This window comes from Rhododendron vialii, chromosome 9a, assembly GCF_030253575.1.
Source record: "Rhododendron vialii isolate Sample 1 chromosome 9a, ASM3025357v1".
NCBI lineage: Eukaryota > Viridiplantae > Streptophyta > Magnoliopsida > Ericales > Ericaceae > Rhododendron > Rhododendron vialii.
Window position 1 is genome coordinate 36,599,606 of NC_080565.1, and position 23,890 is coordinate 36,623,495.

The 23,890-nt window shown below is 44.8% G+C and overlaps 2 protein-coding genes across 2 annotated transcripts; one reads left to right on the forward strand and one right to left on the reverse strand.

Annotated features, from left to right (window-relative positions):
• Positions 1 to 2,226: 2,226 nt before the first annotated feature.
• On the forward strand, positions 2,227 to 17,222 carry LOC131299855 (uncharacterized). Its single transcript, XM_058325430.1, has 4 exons — positions 2,227 to 2,278; positions 12,508 to 13,796; positions 14,109 to 14,973; positions 16,609 to 17,222. Exons 1-4 carry the CDS (start codon positions 2,227 to 2,229, stop codon positions 17,220 to 17,222), a joined length of 2,820 nt encoding a protein of 939 aa, XP_058181413.1.
• Positions 17,223 to 19,999: 2,777 nt separating this feature from the next.
• LOC131300182 (uncharacterized) lies at positions 20,000 to 21,868 on the reverse strand. Its single transcript, XM_058325900.1, has 2 exons — positions 20,870 to 21,868; positions 20,000 to 20,777 (listed from the first exon to the last, which is right to left on the reverse strand). The coding sequence occupies exons 1-2, from the start codon at positions 21,056 to 21,058 to the stop codon at positions 20,154 to 20,156; spliced, it is 813 nt and encodes a 270-aa protein (XP_058181883.1). The 5' UTR covers positions 21,059 to 21,868; the 3' UTR covers positions 20,000 to 20,153.
• Positions 21,869 to 23,890: the final 2,022 nt, after the last annotated feature.

Here is a 23,890-nt window from a genome sequence, read left to right on the forward strand (position 1 = left end):
GCAGACCGGCTGCTCGGTAGTTCATTATCAGTCCACAATGGAGAGTCCTCAGCAACGCCAACCTTTGTTAAACAGGTTTCCCAGCAAGCAATCCAAATTTGATCTTGAAGAGCGGGAATCTGTTGAACATAGTTCGCAGTTGTGGTGTCAAATCCTTTCTGGTACCCATCCTCATATGCAGCTTTTTTGGCAGTATCAATCTCTGATAACGCCTGATTGAGGCTCTCTTCGGCAACTTCAAGTTTTTCCTTAGTTTGGTTGAAGTCAGATTTGGCCTTGTCTCTTTCTCTCTCCAGCCTGGTAACTGTTCGGAGCAGTCTGGTATTGTCATTCATCAGCCTCACCCTTTCTGCGTCTGCTTCTTGGTACTTTTTACCTAAAGTGACCATTTTTTGAATGAACTGGCAAAACACCGAACAAGTAAGCAATAAGAATATCCAGTGGTGTATGAAATATGCACTAAGATTTATATGAAAAGATTAAATCACATTACCCTAATACCACTGACGAGTCCAGTGGCGACGAGCCGATCAGATGTAGCCTCAGATTCTTTCTGCATATCTACAGGGAGCAGTAAGCCTTGGGCAAGGGCAAGTGCTGTCTCCGAGGAGCTAGCACTATCCCCGACATGAACAGGACGATCTCCCCTAGTGAAGGGAGGCATCCAAGTCTGAGGAAGGACTTCAGTGGTTGGAGAGATGGGATGATGAGTTTCGGTAACTGCTCCAGGAGCAGTACCGTCTTGACTGTCAGCTCTTGGACGTTTGTCTCGATGGAAGTCGGTGGCTTCTGTAGCAGTATCAACTTCCCGAGGAGAAGAAGATGACCGTGCAGATCCCCCCCTATTGCGACGTGAACGCGGGGGAGGGACACCAGTTGATGCTACCCTATTGGTAGCACCTCGTCCCCGTGAGGAGACAGTAAGTAAAGAGCTAAGGTTGATGGGTTGGTGTGTCATTGTACCTGGAGTCGGAGGAGATCGAGAATATCCGGATGAGGAAGACTGACTGGTGATTGGGTGTAGAACAGGTTGTTGTTCGGTAATGACTTGCCTACGCCTAGATCTTCTAAGTACCACACGTGTTTGAGGTACACCGTCAGGGATAGCAATCTCGTCTGACTGACCGGCAACAGTGACACCAGCTTGTAGCCTTGTGTTTCGTGGTTGGGGGGCAGTGGAGGTAGAAGCAGCACTGGTGTTGGGATGAGCTAGTCTTCTATCAATGACTCCTCTGTATGAAGGTTCGTACCCCAGCAGCACGTCAACGTCCCGACCCCGACCAGCTGTTCGGGTACCCGGCACTCCTGTGTATTTAAGTACTTTGTTGATATCCTCTGTTCGGATATTGCTTGGTGTACGTCTGGGACGGTGGTTAGCGTTATCAGCTGCATCCAAAATGTTAAAATAAATAAGACATAAGGAAACGCTACGAGAAAGCAGTAAACAGAAACTTTCAGAATTAGGAAAATGAGGAGTATTACGTGGGTAGCCCCATATGTGGGGGCAGTGGAGCCCCACCACTTGACCATCCTCTCCTAGAGGTTCGAAAGCTCCAGTGACATAGAGAAAATCAACCTCATGGTCCCGAGCAGAATCTGGCAGGTTCAGCACGAGGCGCTTTTCTGCCCTTCTTACTTTGAAATAGTATGTGTTATAATCAGGGTTAAGTACAATGCTGTACCACCACTGAATATCCCAGATCCCCAGCTGGGTGCCTAGAATCCTATTCAAAGCAACTACCCCCATTATCAACCTAAACACATTTGTTGACACTTGCATTGGAGTGAGACGGTACCAACTCAGGATTTGACGAAGGAGTGGATGAAGGGGGAAACGGACCCCGCCTTCGACGATGGCTACGATTGGGATACACATTCTATCCCAAGAGCCACCGTCCCTATCTGCCCCTAGAGGGGCGAGTTCGAGACCAACATTTTCTGGAACGTTGTAATCCCTCCTAAATGCTGTCATGGCAGAAGGGGTCTCGCATAATTTCCTAAATTTACCGGGTTTAGGAAGGTTGTCGTGTTCATCCACCATGGATATACTCGAAGGAAGTATAAAAATGCGACTGGACGAGACTAAAACCCTAGAAGTGATCTACAAATTCGAGAATGAAATCTCAGATGGAAAACCTAAGCAGAGAAAATAGAGTTAAGAACGAGAATCTTACAAGGGAACCGTGACGATTTCCTGAAACGCGATCGGGTTTTCAGAAGGCGGCGATGGCAGAAAAGCTTAGAGGGAAAGTCTCAAAGAAAGTTCGAGTGTTTTTGGGTAAAAACCCAAATGACCCCTTTTTTGGGGTTTAAGAGGGAGAAACGGAGACGAAGCGTCCCCTCTTACGCCGTTACAGGAAAAGTAACGGGGAAAAGGGTTCTAACTAAACGGCGTATTGACGTCGTTTGAACAGAGTGGCAGATCACATTAAATGAAAAGCGTACGATGAGCACCACGTGGAGTCATTACCTCGAGATGGTATAGTGACGGAGGCGCCAAAATACATCAATGAGATATTGAAATTATGGCTGCATGGGATCAGAAGAGTCTGGTCGTAGTAAAAATTCTGTTTCTAAAAGCGTCATATATTGCCCCCGAACAGTGGTAAATACATGAAGCTGGGGAGCAATTGTAGGGAGGTGTTCCCGAGCAGATACATTTAGTTGCCAAACACATGATGTTTAGGAACACGTGGTAAATACGACCAGACTTATCGCCGAGCAGTTCGGTGAACAGTGATATGAGAAGTCATGGCTATAAATAGACTGTTCGGTTATGATACAGCCGAACAGATGATGTAAAGAACCTAGCACGTGATACGAGTGATCACGGGTTGAAAGCAATGCAATCAATATCCAAATAAATGGTACGTGGGACCATAGTTTGAATATAGACAGGACAGTCATCATGTTAAACAAGTGTTCGGCAATATGGACCAGTGACATGAGAAGTCAATGGTCCAGAAAGGTTGTACGGGCTCAAGGACCAGTTACATATGAGGTAGTTGGTCCAAGCCGTCTGTTCGGCCATGAGACGGCCGAACAAAGGTAGAGCTCCAATCGAGAGTAGGAGCAGAGGGAATACTCTGGAAGATTCCAGAATAGTCATGTCCCATATAGGGATAAAGATCCCAAGAATATAGGATCTGAGAAAGATACCCAACAAGTATGGGATGTTCGGCTCTTAATGGAAAAGAATCCTAAAAGGACTCTTTTCCATAAACTGATAAAGGAAACGAGACTCCTTGATATCCTGGGTTTCCTATACGAGTTAGGAATCCTATGGCAATAAGGATGCTTGGACAGCAAGCATCCATAAATCTATAAATATGAGGAAAACCTAGAGGTGAAAGGTACGCAATACTGCATTATTATTGCTTTCCTACTGATAATTAGGGCTGAGTTTTCTAGTACGTGATACTAACAAAAGCATCGGAGGGCCTTTGCCACGAGAGGCAAAGGTGCACTCACCCCCTGTCTATTTTGCAGATTAGGGTTCAGACGTCGAGCTAGGGTTCCGGTGAAGAGGCACGAATAAGCCGTTGCAATCCAGTTGATCCGAAGCGTCAATTGTTTTCATCCCCCTACAGAGTGTAGACTTGGTCTTGGACGTGAACCAAGGACCAAGTTGGATGGACCCAATAATGGAGTTCTTACGAGACGAGATACTCCCTTCTGATAAAAAGGAGGCCCACAAGATAAGAGTCAAATCTGCTAGGTTTTGGCTGTCCCCAGAGGGTAAGTTGTATAGGAAATCCTTTACAGGTCCCTATTTGCTATGCGTACATCCTGAGATGGTACAGAAGTTCCTTCATGAAATCCACGAGGGAACATGTGGGAGCCATGCTGGAGGCAGATCTATTGCCCACCGAGCAATTACTCAAGGCTACTGGTGGCCACACATGCAAGAAGATGCAAAGGTGTATGTAAAGATTTGTGAGAAGTGTCAAAAGTTCTCACCAATGATTCGAACACCCGCTGAAGATCTGGTGCCATTAACAAGTCCCTGGCCTTTTGCTCAATGGGGGATGGATATCGTGGGTCCATTGCACAAAGCAACTGGGAATCGAAAATTCCTGCTTGTTGCAACTGACTATTTTACAAAGTGGATTGAGGCAGAACCACTGGCCAAAATCACTGAGCCTATGATAGAAAGGTTCGTGTGGAAAAACATCATCACTCGTTTTGGGGTCCCTTATTCATTGATTACAGACAATGGATCTCAATTCCAGAAGAAATTCAAGGCTTTTTGTGCCCAATATGGAATAAGAAATTTTTATTCCACCCCAGCCTACCCTCAGAGTAATGGGCAAGCAGAGGCATCTAATAAAACTATCCTAGATGGGATAAAGAAGAGGCTGGACAAAGCTAAGGGAAAGTGGCCTGACGAGTTACCATTGGTCCTGTGGGCTCATCGAACAACGCCTAGGAGGTCTACGGGAGAGACCCCCTATTCATTGGCCTATGGAACAGAGGCTGTCATACCTCTGGAGGTAGGCCTGCCGACCAACAGGACCGTTTTGGTTGAAAGTGGAGGCAATGACAAGGCCCTTCAAATCGAGCTTGACCTTGCCGAGGAAAGGAGAGAAAAAGCCTTGGTACATCTTGCTTCTTACCAAGAACAACTGATGAAAAGCTACAACAAGCATGTTCACCCTCGAGAATTTGGTGTTGGGGACCTCGTGCTACGAAAAGTGCTCGGCAACACCAAGGTGGCTAACGAGGGCAAACTGGGGGCCAACTGGGAAGGCCCGTATAGAGTAACTGAGATTGTGGGCATCGGAGCCTATCGATTGGCTGATCTGGATGGTGATCCAATTCCGAGGCCTTGGAATGTTCATAATTTACGAAAGTTCTTTGTTTAGAAGTATTAAATTCTGTTTTGGATTTACACTACGTGATTGTGTGGGAATTACGAATATAATTCCTTTGTTCTAGTTTTGATTGTTTTTGCAAAGGGTACGAGTAACGCCCTCTTGCGTTTTACAGATTATGAATACAATCACTTCGAAAAACTGTTGTGGTATTTAAATACGAACTACGAGTTTGGTTCTCCTTATTCGTATTGGGGAGCAGGGCATACCTTTTGAGTATGTGAAACTTAAAAGCATTATACATTTTTAAGTACGTGACACTTAACGAATACAAGTACGAAACACTTGTATAGAATTTCAAGTATGTGAAACTTGGGTATACATTTGAACACAAGTATGAAAACACTTGTATGTTTACTTTTAAACAAATACAAGTACGAAATACTTGTATGGACGTTCAAAGTACGAGATACTTATATGGTGTTTTAAGTACGTGATACTTGAGAACCTATATTGGCTTGACTTAAATGTAAGCCACATTTAGTTCAGTACGTGAAACTGAAACACAAGTACGAGACACTTGTGTGATGTTCTAAATACGTGATACTTAACAAGTATGAATACACTTGTAAAGTACTTAAAACAGTACGAGACACTGGGAAACAAATGTTTTGAAGTACGTGACACTTAAACAAATTTAAGTATGTGAAACTTGACAGGCGTGAAAGATTTGCTAAAAAGTACGAAATACTTATGCAAACAAATGATACGACATACTTAGATTGAAACATTGCAGCTGCAACAACAAAGGATGCCGAGCAAAACATGAGGTTATGCCACGAAGGGCCAAATACCTGTGTTAACAAAGTATTCAAACTGAACAGGTGCCTCACAGGGCCAAAGTATGCTTATGGTCACGCAGGACCAGCAACCAAAACAATTCTTATACTTACCAAATCAATCCACATTCTGGACCTCAGGAGTGTTAGTGTTGATGTCAGTATTGGCACCATCTTCGACTACATTTTCTTCCAGGTTAATGGGCTCAACAGGTACATCCCGAGCAGGAGCTTCAGTAGGGACCACATCCGTGGGGATATCTTCCTCAGCATTAGCAAATTCTTCAATTTGCTGTTCAAAGTCTTCCTCTGGATGTTCTGTTGGCTCTGGAATGTCCTCGATGTTCTGAACACGGGTGCTAGGCAGCTCGTTCTCAACCCAGAAGGGTGAATCCTCAGCAACCCCTAGTTTTGTAAGACAGGTTTCCCAGCTGGCAATCCAGACCTGGTCCTGTAAAGCTGGCATCTGTTCCACGTAACTGGCGGTTGTGGCATCATAACCCTTCTGGTAGCCATCTTCATATGAAGCCTTCTTGGTGCTGTCTATTTCAGACAAAGCTTGATTTAGGCTCTCTTCGGCAACTTGCAGCTTGCCTTTAGCACCATTAAAATCTGCCTTGGCTTTGTCTCTTTCTCTTTCAAGCCGAGCAACTGTCCGAAGAAGTCGAGTGTTGTCATTTAGCAACCTGATTTGTTCGGCCTCAGCTTCTTGGTACTTTTGCCCCATGGTTACCATTTTTTGAATAAACTGGCAAAAACAGCGAGTGGTGAGTGACAAGTGTAGCAGTATATGATATATGGTATACGAAATATACATGAAGACTTATATGAAAAGATTGAGTCACATTACCTTAATTCCATTAACAAGACCAGTAGACACCAGCCGATCAGGAGACGACAGAGACTCCTTTTGCGAATCAACAGGGAGCATTAAACCTTGGGCCAAGGCTAGAGCAGTCTCAGATGAACTAGCACTATCCCCAACATGGACAAGACGGTCTCCCCTAGTAAAAGAAGGAGTCCATGTCTGGGGGAGTACTTGAGCAGTTGGTGACACAGGGAGATGGGTTTCTGTATCAGCCTGTGGGACAGAATCAGCTGGGTCATCGGACCTCGGCCGTTTGTCCCGATGTGCGTTAGCAGCATCAAGGGAACCTTCCTCCCCCCGAGGAGAAGATGATGATCTTGCTGATCCCCCCCTATTGCGACGAGGTTGTGGGGGCGGAGCGCCAGATGATGCTACCCTGTTGGTAGCACCTCGTCCTCGTGCGGGCACAGTAAGTAAGGAGCTGAGATTAAGAGGTTGACGGGTCATTGTACCTGGGTTACAAGGGGATCGAGAATAACCAGAAGAAGAAGACTGGCTGGTATCACGATATGCAATCAGCTGCTCGGATTGTTGTTGATTAGAGACTGATCCACGAGAAGATCTTCTGAGTCTCAAACGAGGAAGTGGCACGCCTTCTGAAATGGGAACTTCACCAGGTAGGCCAGCAATAGTAACCCCAGTTTGAAGTCTTGAGATACGTTCTTGAGGGGCAGTTGAGGTGGATGCAGCACTGGTACTAGGATGAGCAAGTCTTCTATCAATGACCCCTCTGTACGAAGGATCGTATCCCAGCAGTATATCAGCGTCTCGACCCCGACCAGCTGTTCGGGTTCCTGGTTCTCCTGTATACTTTAGTATCCTGTTAATGTCCCCTGCTCGGATGTAGCTCGGCTCACGTCTAGGACGTTTGTTAACGTTTTCAGCTGCAAGTTTCAAATTGAAAAACCAATTTAGTTCATGAGAAAGCTACGAGAAAGCAGTAAATGAAGAAATTGCAAAAGATAAAAAGCAAGAGCATACGTGGATAACCCCATATGTGGGGGCAATGGAGCCCTATCACCTGGCCATCTTCCCCTAAGGGCTCGAATGCTCCAGTCACATAGAGGAAGTCGATCTCGTGGTCACGAGCAGAATCTGGCAGATTGAGCACGAAGCGCTTTTCTGCCCTTCTAACTTTGAAATAGTAGGTATTATAGTCAGGGTTTAGTACAATACTGTACCACCACTGAATATCCCAAATTCCTAACTGGGTCCCCAGAATCCTATTCAAAGCTATTACACCCATTATCAGCCTAAAGACGTTTGTTGATACTTGCATGGGGGTGAGACGATACCAGTTTAGGATCTGACGGAGTAGTGGGTGAAGAGGAAATCGAACTCCACCTTCGACGATGGCAACAATGGGGATACACATTCGATCCCAGGAACCTCCGTCTCTATCTGCGCCCAGGGGGCGAGTTCGAGACCAACGTTCTCTGGAACGTTATATTCCCTCCTAAATGCCGCCATGGCAGTAGGGGTCTCACATAATTCCTAAATTTACTGGGTCTCAAAGGATTCTCACCATCGTCAGCCATGGGTATACCCAGGAAAGAAGAAAGACTGAAAAAGGGTGTAATTGAAACCCTAGAAAAACGACCCACGAATCTGAGAGTGAGATCTCAGAGGGAAGCCTAAGAAGACGAAATGGAGTAAGAACGAGAATCTTACAAGAATAAATGTGACGATTCCCTTGAATGCAATTGAATTTGCAGGTGGCGGCAATGGCGGATAGCGGGATGCTTTCGCCTGGTTTCTAGAGAGAGAAGGAGTGCGTGTAAATCTTTGGTAAAAACCCAAAGAGAGCTCTTTCAGGGGTTAAGGGGTGAGAGACGGAGACGAAACGTCTCCTCTCACACCGTTACAGGAAAAAGTAACGGAAAGCAGAAACCGTTCTGACGCCGTTTCATAGAACGTCAGTTCGAAGTTAATGCTAGGCACACGAAAACGTGCCACGTGGAGTCATTTACCCCGAAATGGTATAATGACATAGGCGCCAAAAGGCATCAATGAAGTATTGAAATCATGACTGCACGGGATCAAAAGAGTTTGGTCTAGATAGAATTCTGTTTCTAAGCGTCATATATTACCCCCGAACAGTGGTAAATACATGAAGCTGGGGAGCAATTGTAGGGAGGTATTCCCGAGCAGATACATTTAGTTACCAAACACGTGATGTTTGGGAACACGAGGTAAATACGACTGGACTTATCGCCGGGCAGTTCGGTGAACAGCGATATGGACCAGCGATATGAGAAGTCATGGCTTCAAGCAGACTGTTCGGTTATGATACAGCCGAACAGATGTAGTAAAAAACCTAGCACGTGATACGAGTGATCACGGGTTGAAAACAATGCAATCGATATCCGAATAAATGGTACGTAGGACCATAGTTTGAATATAGACAGGACAGTCATCATGCTAAACAAGTGTTCGGCAATATGGACCAGTGACATGAGAAGTCAATGGTCCAGGAAGGTTGTACGGGCTCAAGGACCAGTTACATGTGAGGTAACTGGTCCAAGCCGTCTGTTCGGCTATGAGACGGCCGAACAAAGATGGAACTCCAATCGAGAGTAGGAGCAGAGAGAATACTCTGGAAGATTCCAGAATAGTCATGTCTCATATAGGGATAAAGATCCCAAGAATATAGGATCTGAGAAAGATACCCAACGAGTATGGGATGTTCGGCTCTTAAAGGAAAAGAATCCTAAAAGGACTCTTTTCCATAAACTGATAAAGGAAACGAGACTCCTTGATATCCTGGGTTTCCTATACGAGTTAGGAATCCTATGGCAATAAGGATGCTTGGACAGCAAGCATCCATAAATCTATAAATATGAGGAAAACCTAGAGGTGAGAGGTACGCAATACGTTGCATTATTATTGCTTTCCTACTGATAATTAGGGTTTAACTGCTAGTACGTGATACTAACAAAGGCATCGGAGGGCCTTTGCCACGAGAGGCAAAGGTGCACTCACCCCCTGTCTATTTTGCAGATTAGGGTTCAGACGTCGAGCTAGGGTTCCGGTGAAGAGGCACGAATAAGCCGTTGCAATCCAGTTGATCCGAAGCGTCAATTGTTTTCATCCCCCTACAGTAGATCCATTGCCCACCGAGCAATTATCCAAGGCTACTGGTGGCCACACATGCAGGAAGATGCAAAGGTGTATGTGAAGATTTGTGAGAAATGTCAAAAATTCTCACCATTGATTCGAACACCCGCCGAGGATCTGATGCCTTTGACAAGTCCCTGGCCGTTTGCTCAATGGGGGATGGACATCGTGGGTCCACTGCACAAAGCAACTGGGAATCGAAAATTTCTACTAGTGGCAACTGACTATTTTACTAAGTGGATTGAGGCAGAACCACTAGCCAAAATCACTGAACCCATGATAGAAAGGTTCGTGTGGAAAAGCATCATCACTCGATTTGGGGTCCCTTACTCATTGATTACAGATAATGGATCCCAATTTCAGAAGAAATTCAAGGCTTTTTGTGTCCAGTATGGAATACGAAATTATTATTCCACCCCAGCTTATCCTCAGAGTAATGGGCAGGCAGAGGCATCTAACAAAACTATCCTTGATGGGATCAAGAAAAGGCTGGATAAAGCCAAAGGGAAGTGGCCTGACGAGTTATCGTTAGTTTTGTGGGCTCACCGAACAACGCCTAGAAGGTCTACGGGAGAGACCCCCTATTCATTGGCATATGGAACAGATGCTGTCATACCTCTAAAAGTAGGTCTGCCGACCAACAGGACCGTTTTGGTTGAGAGTGGAGGCAATGAAAGGGCCCTTGAAATTGAGCTTGATCTCGCCGAGGAAAGGAGGGAAAGGGCTTTGATCCATCTGGCTTCCTACCAGGAATAGTTGATAAAGAGTTATAATAAACATGTTCATCCTCGAGAATTTGGTGTTGGGGACCTAGTGCTACGGAAGGTGTAGAGACCCGTAAATTCATTTTATAATTTTATTGTTTTATAAATGGAAAAGTGATGGATTAATGAGAATATTGTAGTTGGGGGTCAAAGTGTAAGGAGTTGAAAGTTATGGGTGCTAGTGTAATTTGTGCATGTGTGTGCCGTGTATATGCCTGGGAAATTTTTTTCCCTTTTCACTTTTTTTTTCATCTCTCTCCCAGCTCTCTCTCGGCTCTCTCCCTCTCTCTTGCCCTCTCACCAAATTTCACTCCAATAACCCAAAACCCACTCAACACAACCTTCAAACATTCATCCTCTACGCGTATTGTGGTCCGTATTTCACCGGTTGGAGCTCGGTGGAGTCGTATTGCTCTCGGTTTCGATTTTCGGAAGCTAGGGCTTGAAATTCTTGTGGGTTTCGTTCTTCGGCCTCGAGGTAGGGATTCTACCTCTCAATATATGTAATAGAAGTGCTCTCCTTGCTTGAAATCGTGTCTATTGTTGTTGTTGTTGTTGTGGTTGGATTTCTTGAAATCTGCAGAAAATTTGCTCGAACACCCATTTGTATCGATACTGCTCTTCTCAGTATCGATACAGGAATCTCTGGAACGGCTTAGGTTACTGCCGTATCGATACTGATTAATTCAGTATCGATACAATCGGTCTCTGGAAGTTTTTAAGGCCTGTTGTATAGATACTGAAATTCATAGTATCTATACTTCAATGCCTTAAGGCTAAGTTTTGTTTCTTGTTCCGACTCCATTGTCTTGACCCCCGATCGCTTCTAACTTGTTCCAAACGTCACCAAATCACTCCATAACACTATCGATCATATTCGTTGAGTATCTTTGCAACCCTCGCCCCTTGTTTGGTATAATTGGACGTTGATTTCCATATGGACTTTGATTAAATTGAAATGACACGTTATGTGAGTAAGAGATTTTTGGACACTTATCGACACAGCGAGAACATTTGGGGCCCATCGACGGGTGGGTGCCTGGCAGGGGATATCAGGGTCCCATAATTAGCCTGGCAGGAGCTTATGCTCATAATGATCACTCAAGGCCTAACCTTCTCGGTGGGCGCTTGGCAGGGGATATCGGGGTCCCATAATTAGCCCGACAGGAGCTTCGGCTCATGACACTTAACGTGAAGCGATATTGGACACATGGAGAGTGAAACGGTTAAAGATTGAGGTGTATACCAAATTTCATACTGAGTTTGTCGGATTGTTAAGCCTCGGTTATTGCCTATTGTGTGGTCTGTATCTCGTTCTTCCTTGTGATCATCCTTGCATTTCTCTTGCATATAATGTTAGCGTAGAATTTCCTACTGGGCTAGTGTAGCTCAAGCCTATTATCATTTTCAGGTACTAATACAGGACAATAGCGTGCATGCTTGGAATGCTTGGATGTGATCATTATTTTGAAAGCTATCGATTGAGGAGTTACTTAGGCATCTTTGTAAATCTCTTTGAAGATGTATTTGTAACTTTATAGTAAATCTTTTGACTATGGAATATTGTAACCTTTAACTCTTGAATATTCAGTACTTGCGTTAATTTGGGCCTCGGAGCCGAAGATGTAATATTTTGGGAACGCTACTTCATTTTGGTTATCGTACAAATTATGGCGAGATTTTATTTATGGAAATCATTTATATTTATGTTAAAAATTGAGGGTGTGACAACTTGGTATCAGAGCGTTAGGTTTAGAACACCTAGCGACCGTGGGGAGACGTTTCGTCTCATGGGTTCAAAATTCTGTATTTTTTTTTTTTACATGACTTGTGCATGCTTGTGTGACTAACATTCGTATGATTACGTGGCATTGCATTTTCGATATCGTAGAGTGGTGTAGAGTTGTTATTAACCTGTGTTGGGAATTTGGGGACATAGTTGTGATGTTGTGATTAATAGTTTTCCTTTCTTATATCTTGTAGTAAAATGCCTCCGAAATCGCGTGTTAGGCGGGGTGTGGCAGGAAACCGGGGAGGTCGTGGCCGTGGTCGTGGCCGTGGGGTGCCACCAGAGGATGAAGTTAGTCAGCATGGGGAGAACCCAGGTAGGAATCCGGGGGCTGGGGCCGGTAGGGCTGCAGAAATACCACCCAATCAAACTCAATTTGCTAGGGATCTTGTCGCAGCACTTACAGCTGCAAATCTGTTCAACCAAGCTCCTAGAGAAAATGCAGACAACCGAGCCTTATCAGCAATGCGAGAATTTAGCCGTAGGAATCCACCGACGTTTGATGGGACAAGTAGTGATCCTCTTGTGGCCGATCATTGGTTAGCACAAATCCGTAAACTTTTCAATGCTCTTAAGATTACCGAAGACGATTTACGAGTGAATATCGTGGCTGTTCAACTTACTGGGGAAGCCAATGAGTGGTGGGAGTCTGTCCTAGAATCTAGGAAGGATGCGAGGAGAGCGACAAGGACCGTAGCTCAAGTAAATGAACCGGATGTTGAAAATTTGACGTGGGCCGAGTTTGAGACATTATTTGAGGAACAATACTTTCCAGAGACTAGTCGTGAGCAGTTGAGAGATCAGTTTGAGAAGTTGGAGCAGGGGGGTATGACCGTGTCGGAATACGCTCAAAAGTTTCAATCTTTATCTCGATTTGCGCCAGAGTTGGTGGCGACGGAGGAAAGGAAATGTAGACGTTTTGAGAAAGGGCTTCATAATACCGTGAGGAGAATGGTAATGGTGCAACGTAAGACAAAATACGCCGAGGTTGTTGAGTGTGCGAGAAGTATTGAAATACCAAAGGAAGCACAGAGGAATAGGGGAGTTTGGGAACCGAGGCAACAAGTTGTGAGTGTGAGTTCATCGTCAGGAAGCTTTGGGAGTCAAGGACGGAAGAGACAGAGGGAACCATCTCAGCAACCATCTAACCAATCCAACTTTAGGGTACCTTCTTCTTCAGGGACTCGGGGTGCTTTGCCTAGACCTCCGTCTGTGTGCTACAAGTGCAATCAACCTGGACACGTTCGTGCTCAGTGTCCACATCTCCAGAAGGCTTGTTATGTTTGTGGGAAGATGGATCATCTCGCTAGGAATTGTCCTCAGGGGTCGATAGTGCAAAGTGAGTCGGGTTCCGTGCAGCAGCCGGGAACGGGGTATAATGTTGGCCAACAGTTTAGGGGCACTCAGAGGCAGCAACAACCTCACTTCCGCCAGACTACGTCGGTTCAGAGTTCCGGGGGTGACAAGGGAGCGAGTTCTTCCGCGCCTACACAGGGTTCTGGTCAGAGGGGAGGTTTTGCACAAGGTCAGAGTACCCAGGGGCGTGTTTTCAACATCAACTCGAATGCTTCACCTTCTATTTCTCAGGTTCCAGAAGCATCCGTTGTGAGGGGTACATTTCTTTTGTTCAACTCCTTTGCTAAAGTACTCTTTGATTCTGGAGCATCGCATTCATTCATTGCTGCATCATTTGTGTGTGCCTTGGAATTGGAAACGGAGAGTCTTAGTCCTCCTTTGTTTGTTGAGACACCATTAGGGGGTAGAACGCCTCTTGGTCATATTTGTCGAGATTGCGAGTTAGTCATTTGTGACCATCGTTTTGTATTCGACTGCATCGTTTTGGGAATGTCGGGGTTTGATCTTATCTTGGGAATGGATTGGCTATCTACCTTTCATGCTACCATCGATTGTTTCAAGCGTCGAGTTCGTATTTGTCCTCTTGAGGGTCCTTGTTTCCAATTCTTTGGGGAGCGTCGGGAGCCGTTGGAACCGTATCTATGTGGGTCTCGAGAGCGCGAGTCAATTTATTCCTTGTTGGCGAGTTTGACGTTAGATGAAGATTTGTCGACACGTGGGGAGTTACCTTTAGTAGTTCGCGAATTTCCCGATGTTTTTCCTGAAGAGTTACCTGGTTTACCTCCTGAAAGAGAGATTGAATTCGTTATCGATTTACTACCCGGTACCGCTCCTATCTCTATACCTCCGTATCGTTTCGCGCCAGCCGAATTGAGAGAGTTGAAGACTCAGTTGCAGGAATTGGAGAACTTAGGATTCATTCGTCCGAGTACGTCACCGTGGGGAGCACCGGCTCTTTTTGCGCAAAAGAAGGATGGTTCACTCCGCTTGTGTATCGATTATCGTAAGCTAAACCGAGTCACCATTAAGAATAAGTATCCCATGCCTAGAATCGATGATTTGTTTGATCAACTTCGGGGTGCGACCTGTTTTTCCAAAATTGATTTGAGGTCCGGTTACCACCAGTTGAGGGTTCGGAGAGAGGATATTCCTAAGACCGCATTCCGCACTCGTTATGGCCATTACGAATTCGTTGTTATGCCTTTCGGATTGACGAACGCTCCAGCTACATTCATGGACTTAATGAATCGTATCTTTCGTGCATACCTTGATCGTTTTGCGGTTGTATTCGTCGATGATATCCTTATCTATTCGCCAACGGAGGAGGAACACCAATCGCATCTCACCATTGTTCTTGAAATCTTAAGGGAGCACCAATTGTACGCCAAGCTTAGTAAGTGTGAGTTTTGGCTATCCGAAGTCAAATTTTTGGGTCACGTGGTTTCGAAGGGTGGCGTGTCCGTCGATCCAGGAAAAATAGAGTCTGTTATGAATTGGCAACGACCGAAGAACGTGTTCGAAATTCGTAGTTTTTTGGGTTTGGCCGGGTACTACCGCCGTTTTGTTCTTGATTTCTCTCGTTTAGCAGCGCCAATGACTAGATTAACACGTAAGGGGACTCGTTTTGTTTGGAGTGACGCATGTGAGATGGCCTTTGAAGAATTGAAGAAGCGATTGACGACTGCACCGGTTTTGATTGTGCCCGAACGTGGAGTTGGCTACTCTGTATATTGTGATGCGTCTAAGGAAGGGTTAGGGTGCGTGTTGATGCAAGCAGGGCGAGTAGTGGCGTATGGATCGCGACAGTTGAAAACTCACGAGCGAAACTACCCTACCCACGATCTAGAACTTGCAGCCGTCGTTTTTGCTTTGAAAAGTTGGCGCCATTACTTGTACGGTGAGAAGTTTGAAGTCTTTTCCGATCATAAAAGTTTGAAATACTTATTCTCTCAAAAGGAACTTAACCTTCGACAACGCCGTTGGATGGAGCATTTAGAGGACTACGATTTCGAATTGCAATATCACCCGGGGAAAGCGAATGTCGTGGCGGATGCGTTGAGTAGAAAACCAATACACTTAGCGAGTCTAGCTATCCACGAGTGGAAAATGATGAACGATTTGGGCTTTTATGCTTCGCATTTCGAGGAAGTTCGGGAAGGGGTTACGTTATGCAACTTGACCGTGCAATCAACTTTATCGACTCGAGTAATTGAGGCACAACAACACGATGAAGAAGCGGAGGAACTTCGTGCTAAATTCCTTAGTGGAAAAGCTCAAGAGGGGTGGATGATACACGCCGATCGAAGCTTGCGCTATCAAGGAAAGTTGTTCGTACCCGTTTCGTGTCGGGAAGAAATCTTGCGAGAGTTTCACCATTCACCGTTAGCCGTCCATCCGGGGGGAACGAAAATGTATCATGACTTGCGTAGGCAATTTTGGTGGTCCGGAATGAAGAGGGACGTTGTGATTTTCGTATCCAGGTGTCTTACGTGTCAACAAGTGAAAGCCGAACATCAACGACCCGCGGGAGAGTTACAACCATTGCCTGTGGCCGAGTGGAAGTGGGAGAACGTGACGATGGATTTCGTTACGGGTTTACCGAGGTCGCCAAGGGGGCATGACGCTATTTGGGTAATCGTGGACCGTTTGACGAAAACAGCACACTTTTTACCTATTCAGGTTACCGATTCCGTGGATGCACTTAGCCGTTTGTATATTCGGGAGATTATCCGACTTCATGGGATTCCCGTATCTATCGTGTCCGATCGAGATCCGAGATTTACCGCGCGTTTTTGGCAAAGCTTGCAAGCCGCTTTGGGCACCAACCTTTTGTTTAGTACTGCGTATCATCCTCAAACCGATGGGCAATCCGAGAGAACGATTCAGATTTTGGAAGACATGCTTCGGGCTTGTGTCTTGGATTTTCGGGGTAGTTGGGAGGATCACTTACCGTTAGTCGAATTCGCGTACAATAATAGCTATCAATCTAGTATCGAGATGGCACCTTATGAGGCTTTGTATGGGAGACCATGTCGATCGCCTGTGTGTTGGACCGAATTAGGTGAGGCTACGTTAGTGGGGCCGGATATGATCAAGGAGACCTCCGAGAGTATGAAAGCTATTCGCCAACGCCTTAAGAAAGCACAAGAAAGAACAACCGAACAAGTCAAGGTGATCCGCCAAAGATTGTTGACCGCTCAAAGTAGACAAAAGAACTATGCTGATCGTCGTCGTCGCCCATTGTCATTTGAAGAAGGGGACCACGTATTCCTTAAAGTATCGCCTCGTAGGGGTTTGTCGCGTTTTGGAAAGAAAGGGAAGCTTTCGCCACGTTATATTGGGCCGTTTGATATCATTGAGAAAATTGGGGAGGTCGCGTATCGTTTGGCGTTGCCACCGAAGCTATCGGGTGTACATGACGTGTTTCACGTGTCTATGTTGAGGAAATATGAACCGGATCCGTCGCACGTGTTAGAATGGTCCGAACTTGAGTTGGAGGCTGACGTGTCTTATGAAGAGGAACCGATGCGTATCCTAGATTCGCGCGACCAAGTACTAAGGGGTAAGACGATACCGTTAGTGCGAGTCTTGTGGAGCAATCAGGGTAGAGAAGAGTCGACATGGGAAAGGGAGGACGAAGTTAGAGAAAAGTATCCGCACCTATTTTCGGAATGAACCAATGTGAGTGTTTAAGATTTACGTGTCTTGATAATTGACTTGTTGCATAAGATTAATGGCTATGATTGTTGCATGCATATATAATGTATATGTTAGCTAACCTTGGCTTGGAAAAAATTTCGAGGACGAAATTTCTTTAAGGAGAGTAGAATGTAGAGACCCGTAAATTCATTTTATAATTTTATTGTTTTATAAATGGAAAAGTGATGGATTAATGAGAATATTGTAGTTGGGGGTCAAAGTGTAAGGAGTTGAAAGTTATGGGTGCTAGTGTAATTTGTGCATGTGTGTGCCGTGTATATGCCTGGGAAATTTTTTTCCCTTTTCACTTTTTTTTTCATCTCTCTCCCAGCTCTCTCTCGGCTCTCTCCCTCTCTCTTGCCCTCTCACCAAATTTCACTCCAATAACCCAAAACCCACTCAACACAACCTTCAAACATTCATCCTCTACGCGTATTGTGGTCCGTATTTCACCGGTTGGAGCTCGGTGGAGTCGTATTGCTCTCGGTTTCGATTTTCGGAAGCTAGGGCTTGAAATTCTTGTGGGTTTCGTTCTTCGGCCTCGAGGTAGGGATTCTACCTCTCAATATATGTAATAGAAGTGCTCTCCTTGCTTGAAATCGTGTCTATTGTTGTTGTTGTTGTTGTGGTTGGATTTCTTGAAATCTGCAGAAAATTTGCTCGAACACCCATTTGTATCGATACTGCTCTTCTCAGTATCGATACAGGAATCTCTGGAACGGCTTAGGTTACTGCCGTATCGATACTGATTAATTCAGTATCGATACAATCGGTCTCTGGAAGTTTTTAAGGCCTGTTGTATAGATACTGAAATTCATAGTATCTATACTTCAATGCCTTAAGGCTAAGTTTTGTTTCTTGTTCCGACTCCATTGTCTTGACCCCCGATCGCTTCTAACTTGTTCCAAACGTCACCAAATCACTCCATAACACTATCGATCATATTCGTTGAGTATCTTTGCAACCCTCGCCCCTTGTTTGGTATAATTGGACGTTGATTTCCATATGGACTTTGATTAAATTGAAATGACACGTTATGTGAGTAAGAGATTTTTGGACACTTATCGACACAGCGAGAACATTTGGGGCCCATCGACGGGTGGGTGCCTGGCAGGGGATATCAGGGTCCCATAATTAGCCTGGCAGGAGCTTATGCTCATAATGATCACTCAAGGCCTAACCTTCTCGGTGGGCGCTTGGCAGGGGATATCGGGGTCCCATAATTAGCCCGGCAGGAGCTTCGGCTCATGACACTTAACGTGAAGCGATATTGGACACATGGAGAGTGAAACGGTTAAAGATTGAGGTGTATACCAAATTTCATACTGAGTTTGTCGGATTGTTAAGCCTCGGTTATTGCCTATTGTGTGGTCTGTATCTCGTTCTTCCTTGTGATCATCCTTGCATTTCTCTTGCATATAATGTTAGCGTAGAATTTCCTACTGGGCTAGTGTAGCTCAAGCCTATTATCATTTTCAGGTACTAATACAGGACAATAGCGTGCATGCTTGGAATGCTTGGATGTGATCATTATTTTGAAAGCTATCGATTGAGGAGTTACTTAGGCATCTTTGTAAATCTCTTTGAAGATGTATTTGTAACTTTATAGTAAATCTTTTGACTATGGAATATTGTAACCTTTAACTCTTGAATATTCAGTACTTGCGTTAATTTGGGCCTCGGAGCCGAAGATGTAATATTTTGGGAACGCTACTTCATTTTGGTTATCGTACAAATTATGGCGAGATTTTATTTATGGAAATCATTTATATTTATGTTAAAAATTGAGGGTGTGACAGAAGGTGCTCGGCAATACCAAGGTGGCCAACGAGGGCAAGCTGGGGGCCAATTGGGAAGGCCCGTATCGAGTAACCGAGATTGTAGGCATAGGGGCCTATAAATTGGCAGATTTGGATGGTAATCCAGTTCCGAGGCCTTGGAATGTCCATAATCTACGAAAATTCTTTGTTTAGAAGCATTAAGTTCTGTTTTAGATTGCACTACATGCTTGTGTGGGAATTACGAATATAATTCCCTTGTTCTAGTTTTGTTATTTTAGTTGCAAGGGGTACAAATAACGCCCTCTTGAGTTTCATGGATTATGAATAAAATTACTTTTTGCAGTATAACTATTGCGTTCTTAGTATTTGTCTTAAGAATACGAATTTTGGGCTTGGTTTCCCTCATTCGTATTGGGGAGCAAAGTACGTGAAACTTAATAAGTATGAAAACACTTGTATGTTTGTTCTTAAGTACGTGAAACTTAATAAACACTTGTATGCTTGTTTTTTAAGTACGTGAAACTTAACAAACACTTGTATGTTTTTTCTTAAGTACGTGAAACTTAACAAACACTTGTCTGCTTGTTTTTTAAGTACGTGACATTTATATTCAGTTCAAACAAGTACAAGAAACTTAGAACGTTCTTAAGTACGAGACACTTAGAATGTTTTTAGAGTACGTGAAACTTAAACACGAATGAAACACTTGTATGGATTTTTTGAGTACGTGAAACTTATCAAAACACAAGTATTTTTTAAACGTACGAGACACTTCGAAATTCATAAGTACGTGAAACATAACTACAGAGCATTTGTTTCTAAGTACCTGAAAGAGTACAAGCAATGATAATTGACACGATTTGCTACGTATTAAAAGCAAACGAATAGGATCAAAGTACGAAATACTTAAGATTAAACTATTTGCATCCGAACAGATGCAAAGATAAGAGTAGCCGAGCAAATTATAAGGTTATGCCACAAAGGGCCGAATACCTACATTATCAAAAGTATTACCATACTAAACGAAAGTACTGGTACCACGCAGGGTTGAAATACTATGGTCACACAGGACCAGCCATATTGTTTGAGTCAACAAAAACAAAACATATAAATACTTGCTTGCCTTTCAGTCTAGGTTCTGAACTTCTGGGTGAATATCAGTTCCAGCCGAGCCACCAGTAGCAGCAGCAATCTCCTCTGGAACAAAAGTCTCAATGGTTACTTCCCGAACAGATAAATGCTCGACAACATCTTGCGACTCCACTTGTATTTCTTCATCAGCATCTGCAAAATCATCGATCTGCTGATCGACATCATCAATTGGAGAACCATCATGCTCTAGGGGGGCTGCTGCTTGGCGGCTTGGAAGATCATTCTCCACCCAGAGGGGGGAATCCTCGGCGACCCCCACCTTTGTCAGACAAGCCTCCCAGCAAGATGCCCAGATCTGGTCTTGAATGGCTGGCATCTGCTCCACATAGTTGGCCGTCGTGGCATCAAAGCCCTTTTGATAGCCATCTTCGTATGCAGCCTTTTTTGTGCTATCAATCTCACCTATAGCTTGGTGAAGACTGTCTTCAGTGGCCTCAAGCTTACTTTTGGCTTCAGAGAGATCTGTTTTGGCCTTATCTCTCTCCATCTCTAATCTCGAGACTGTTCGGAGCAGCCTCGTATTGTCATTTAAAAGCCTAATTCTTTCAGCCTCAGCTTCTTGGAATTTCTGGCCCAATACGACCATTTTTTGGATGAACTGCAGAAATACCAAACGTAAGTTAAAATTTTTGTTTTTTAACTATTACAACAAAGATGGGGCTTAAAAATCGAAGAAGAAGTTTTTGTTACCTTGATTCCACTGACGAGACCAGTGGACACAAGCCGATCAGGGGGAGACGAGGACTCCTTCTGCAAATCAACAAGGAGCAGCAACCCTTGAGCCAGGGCAAGTGCTATTTCTGATGAACTAGCACTGTCTCCAACGTGAACAGGACGGTCTCCCCTAATAAATGGAGGAGTCCACGTCTGGGGAAGCATTTGCGTAGTTGGAAAAGTAGGGTGATGAGTTTCAGTATCTGCTTGAGAAGCAGTGCCAGTTGGGTCCTCAGACCTAGGCCGTTTGTCCCAATGAGCGTTAACAGCCTCAAGGGAACTATCTTGTTCCCGAGGAGAAGATGATGATCTTGCAGATCCCCCCTATTGCGACGTGATTGTGTGTGTGGGGGGGGGGCAGTTGAAGCCACCCTGCTGGCACCACCACGTCCCCGTGTGGAGACAGTGAGAAGAGTGCTAAGATCTACTGGTTGACGAGTCATCGTACCTGGTGTTGGGGGAGATTGTGAGTAGCCGGAGGAGGATGACTGACTGGTAATGCAGAGAGGAACGGGTTGTTGTTCGGAAACGACTTGCCTGCGTTCAGATCTTCTGAGTACCACACGTGTTTGAGGTACGCCTTCAGGAATAGCAACTTCACCTGACTGTCCGGCAAGAGTAACACCAGCTTGCAGCCTTGAATTGCGTGGTTGGGGAGCAGTGGAGGTAGAAGCAGTGCTGGTGCTAGGGTGAGCAAGCCTTCTATCGATAACCCCTCTATACAAAGGATCGTATCCCAGCAGCACTTCGGCGTTACGACCCCGACCTGCTGTTCAGGTACCAAGCTCGCCTGTATATTTTAGGATCCTGTTGATGTCCCCTTTTCGGACGTAGCTCGGCTCTCGTCTAGGACGCCTGTTAGCGTTTTCAGCTGCAAGATCAAAATTCGAAGTTATAATTAGACACTTAGAACAGCTACGAGAAGGCAATAAAATAAAGAATTTCAGAGTCAAAAGCAAGAGCATACGTGGATAGCCCCATATGTGGGGGCAATGCAAACCCAATACTTGGTCGTCCTCCCTTGTTGGCTCGAACACTCCCGTTACGTAGAGAAAATCAGTCTCATGGTCACGAGCAGAGTCTGGCAAGTTGAGCACGAAACGCTTGTCTGCTTTCCTAACCTTGAAATAATATGTGTTGTAATCGGGGTTTAGCACGATGCTATACCACCATTGGATGTCCCAAATCCCCAGTTGGGTCCCCAAGATTCTATTTAAGGCCACTACTCCGATCACTAACCTAAAGAAATTGGTCGAAACCTGCATTGATGTGAGTTGATACCAGTTCAGGATTTGATGGAGTAATGGGTGAAGGGGGAATCAAACTCCTCCTTCAACAATGGCCACTATGGGGATACACATTCTATCCCATGAACCTCCGTCTCTATCTGCACCCAGGGGGACGAGTTCAAGGCCAACGTTGTCTGGAATATTATATTCCGTCCTAAATGCCGCCATGGTAGTAGGGGTTTCACATAATCTCCTAAACTTGCTGGGTCTCAAGGGATTCTCACCATCTTCCGCCATGGATATATCCGATTTAAAAAGAAAAATCTGGAAAAAGGGTACTATTAGAGCCCTAAGGAATGGACGAATCAAAGCAAAGAAATCCTAGTACAAGATACAAGAAAGGAATAGGAATCTTACGATGTTTTGCAGCGGCAATAGTAGGAAGTGCAACCGAAAGCTTCGAGGCAGTGGTTATGGCGGAAAGCTTAGAGAGAGAAAGACTGAAGGTTTGAGTTTTTGGGTGAAAACCCAAAAGAAACCATTTCAGGGGTTTAAGGGCAAGAAACGGAGATGAAACGTCTCCTCTTACGCCGTTACAGGTTAAAGTAACGAAAAGCAAAAACCATTCTGACGCCGTTTCATAGAACGTCAGTTCGAAATTAATGATAGGCATACGAGACGTACCACGTGGAGTCATTACCCTAAAATGGTATAATGGCAGAGGCGCCAAAAGGCATCAATGAAGTGTTAAGAACAATGACCGCACGGGCTCAGAAGAGTCTGGTCTAAACAATCATTTTTAAAAGCTTCATGTATTGCCCCCGAACAGTGGCATGTAAATGAAGCTGGGGAGCAATTGTAGGGAGGTATTCCTGAACAGATACATTTAGTGGCCGAACACGTGAAGTTTGGGAGCACGTGGAAAGTATGACAAGATTTATCGCCGGGCAGTATGGTGTACGGCGATATGGACCAAATGATATGAGAAGTCATTGATCCATACAGTCTGATCGGCTAATAAAGACAAGGCATGTGAGGTCGTTAGTCCAAATAATTGATGAAGAACCAGTTACATGTGAAGTGACTGGTCCAAGCCGTCTGTTCGGCAATGAGATGGCCGAATAAGGAAAGAGCTCCAATCAAGAGTAGGAGCTGAGGGAATACTCTGGAAGATTCCAGAATAGTCATGTCCCGTAAGGGAATAAGATCCCGAGAATATAAGATCTGAAAAAGATACCCAATGAGAATAGGATGTTCGGCCAGTAATTGAAAAGAATCCTAAAAGGACTCTTTTCTAATAAACTGATAAGAGAAACGAGAATCCTTGATATCCTTGGTTTCCTATACGAGTTAGGAATCCTAGGACAACAGGGATGCTTGGCCAGCAAGCATACACAAATCTATAAATATGAGGTAAACCTAGAGGAAAAAGGTACGCAATACATTGCATTCTTATTGCTTTCCTACTGATAATTAGGGTTTGACTGCTAGTACGAGAGACTAACTTTGGCATCGGAGGGCCTTTGCCACGAGAGGCAAAGGTGCACTCACCCCTTGTCGGTTTTGCAGATTAAGGCACGAACAACAAATTAGGGTTCCGGTGAAAGGGCACGAATAAGCCGTTGCTATCCAAGGTGATCCGAAGCATCAATTGTTTTCATCCCCCTACAGTGACCTGCGTACTACATACCATATTGGCGTGCGCCGGTATATCTAAAATCACAACTTCTATTCTCAACCCTCTGGGCTCTAGAAAGGACCAGTGCAC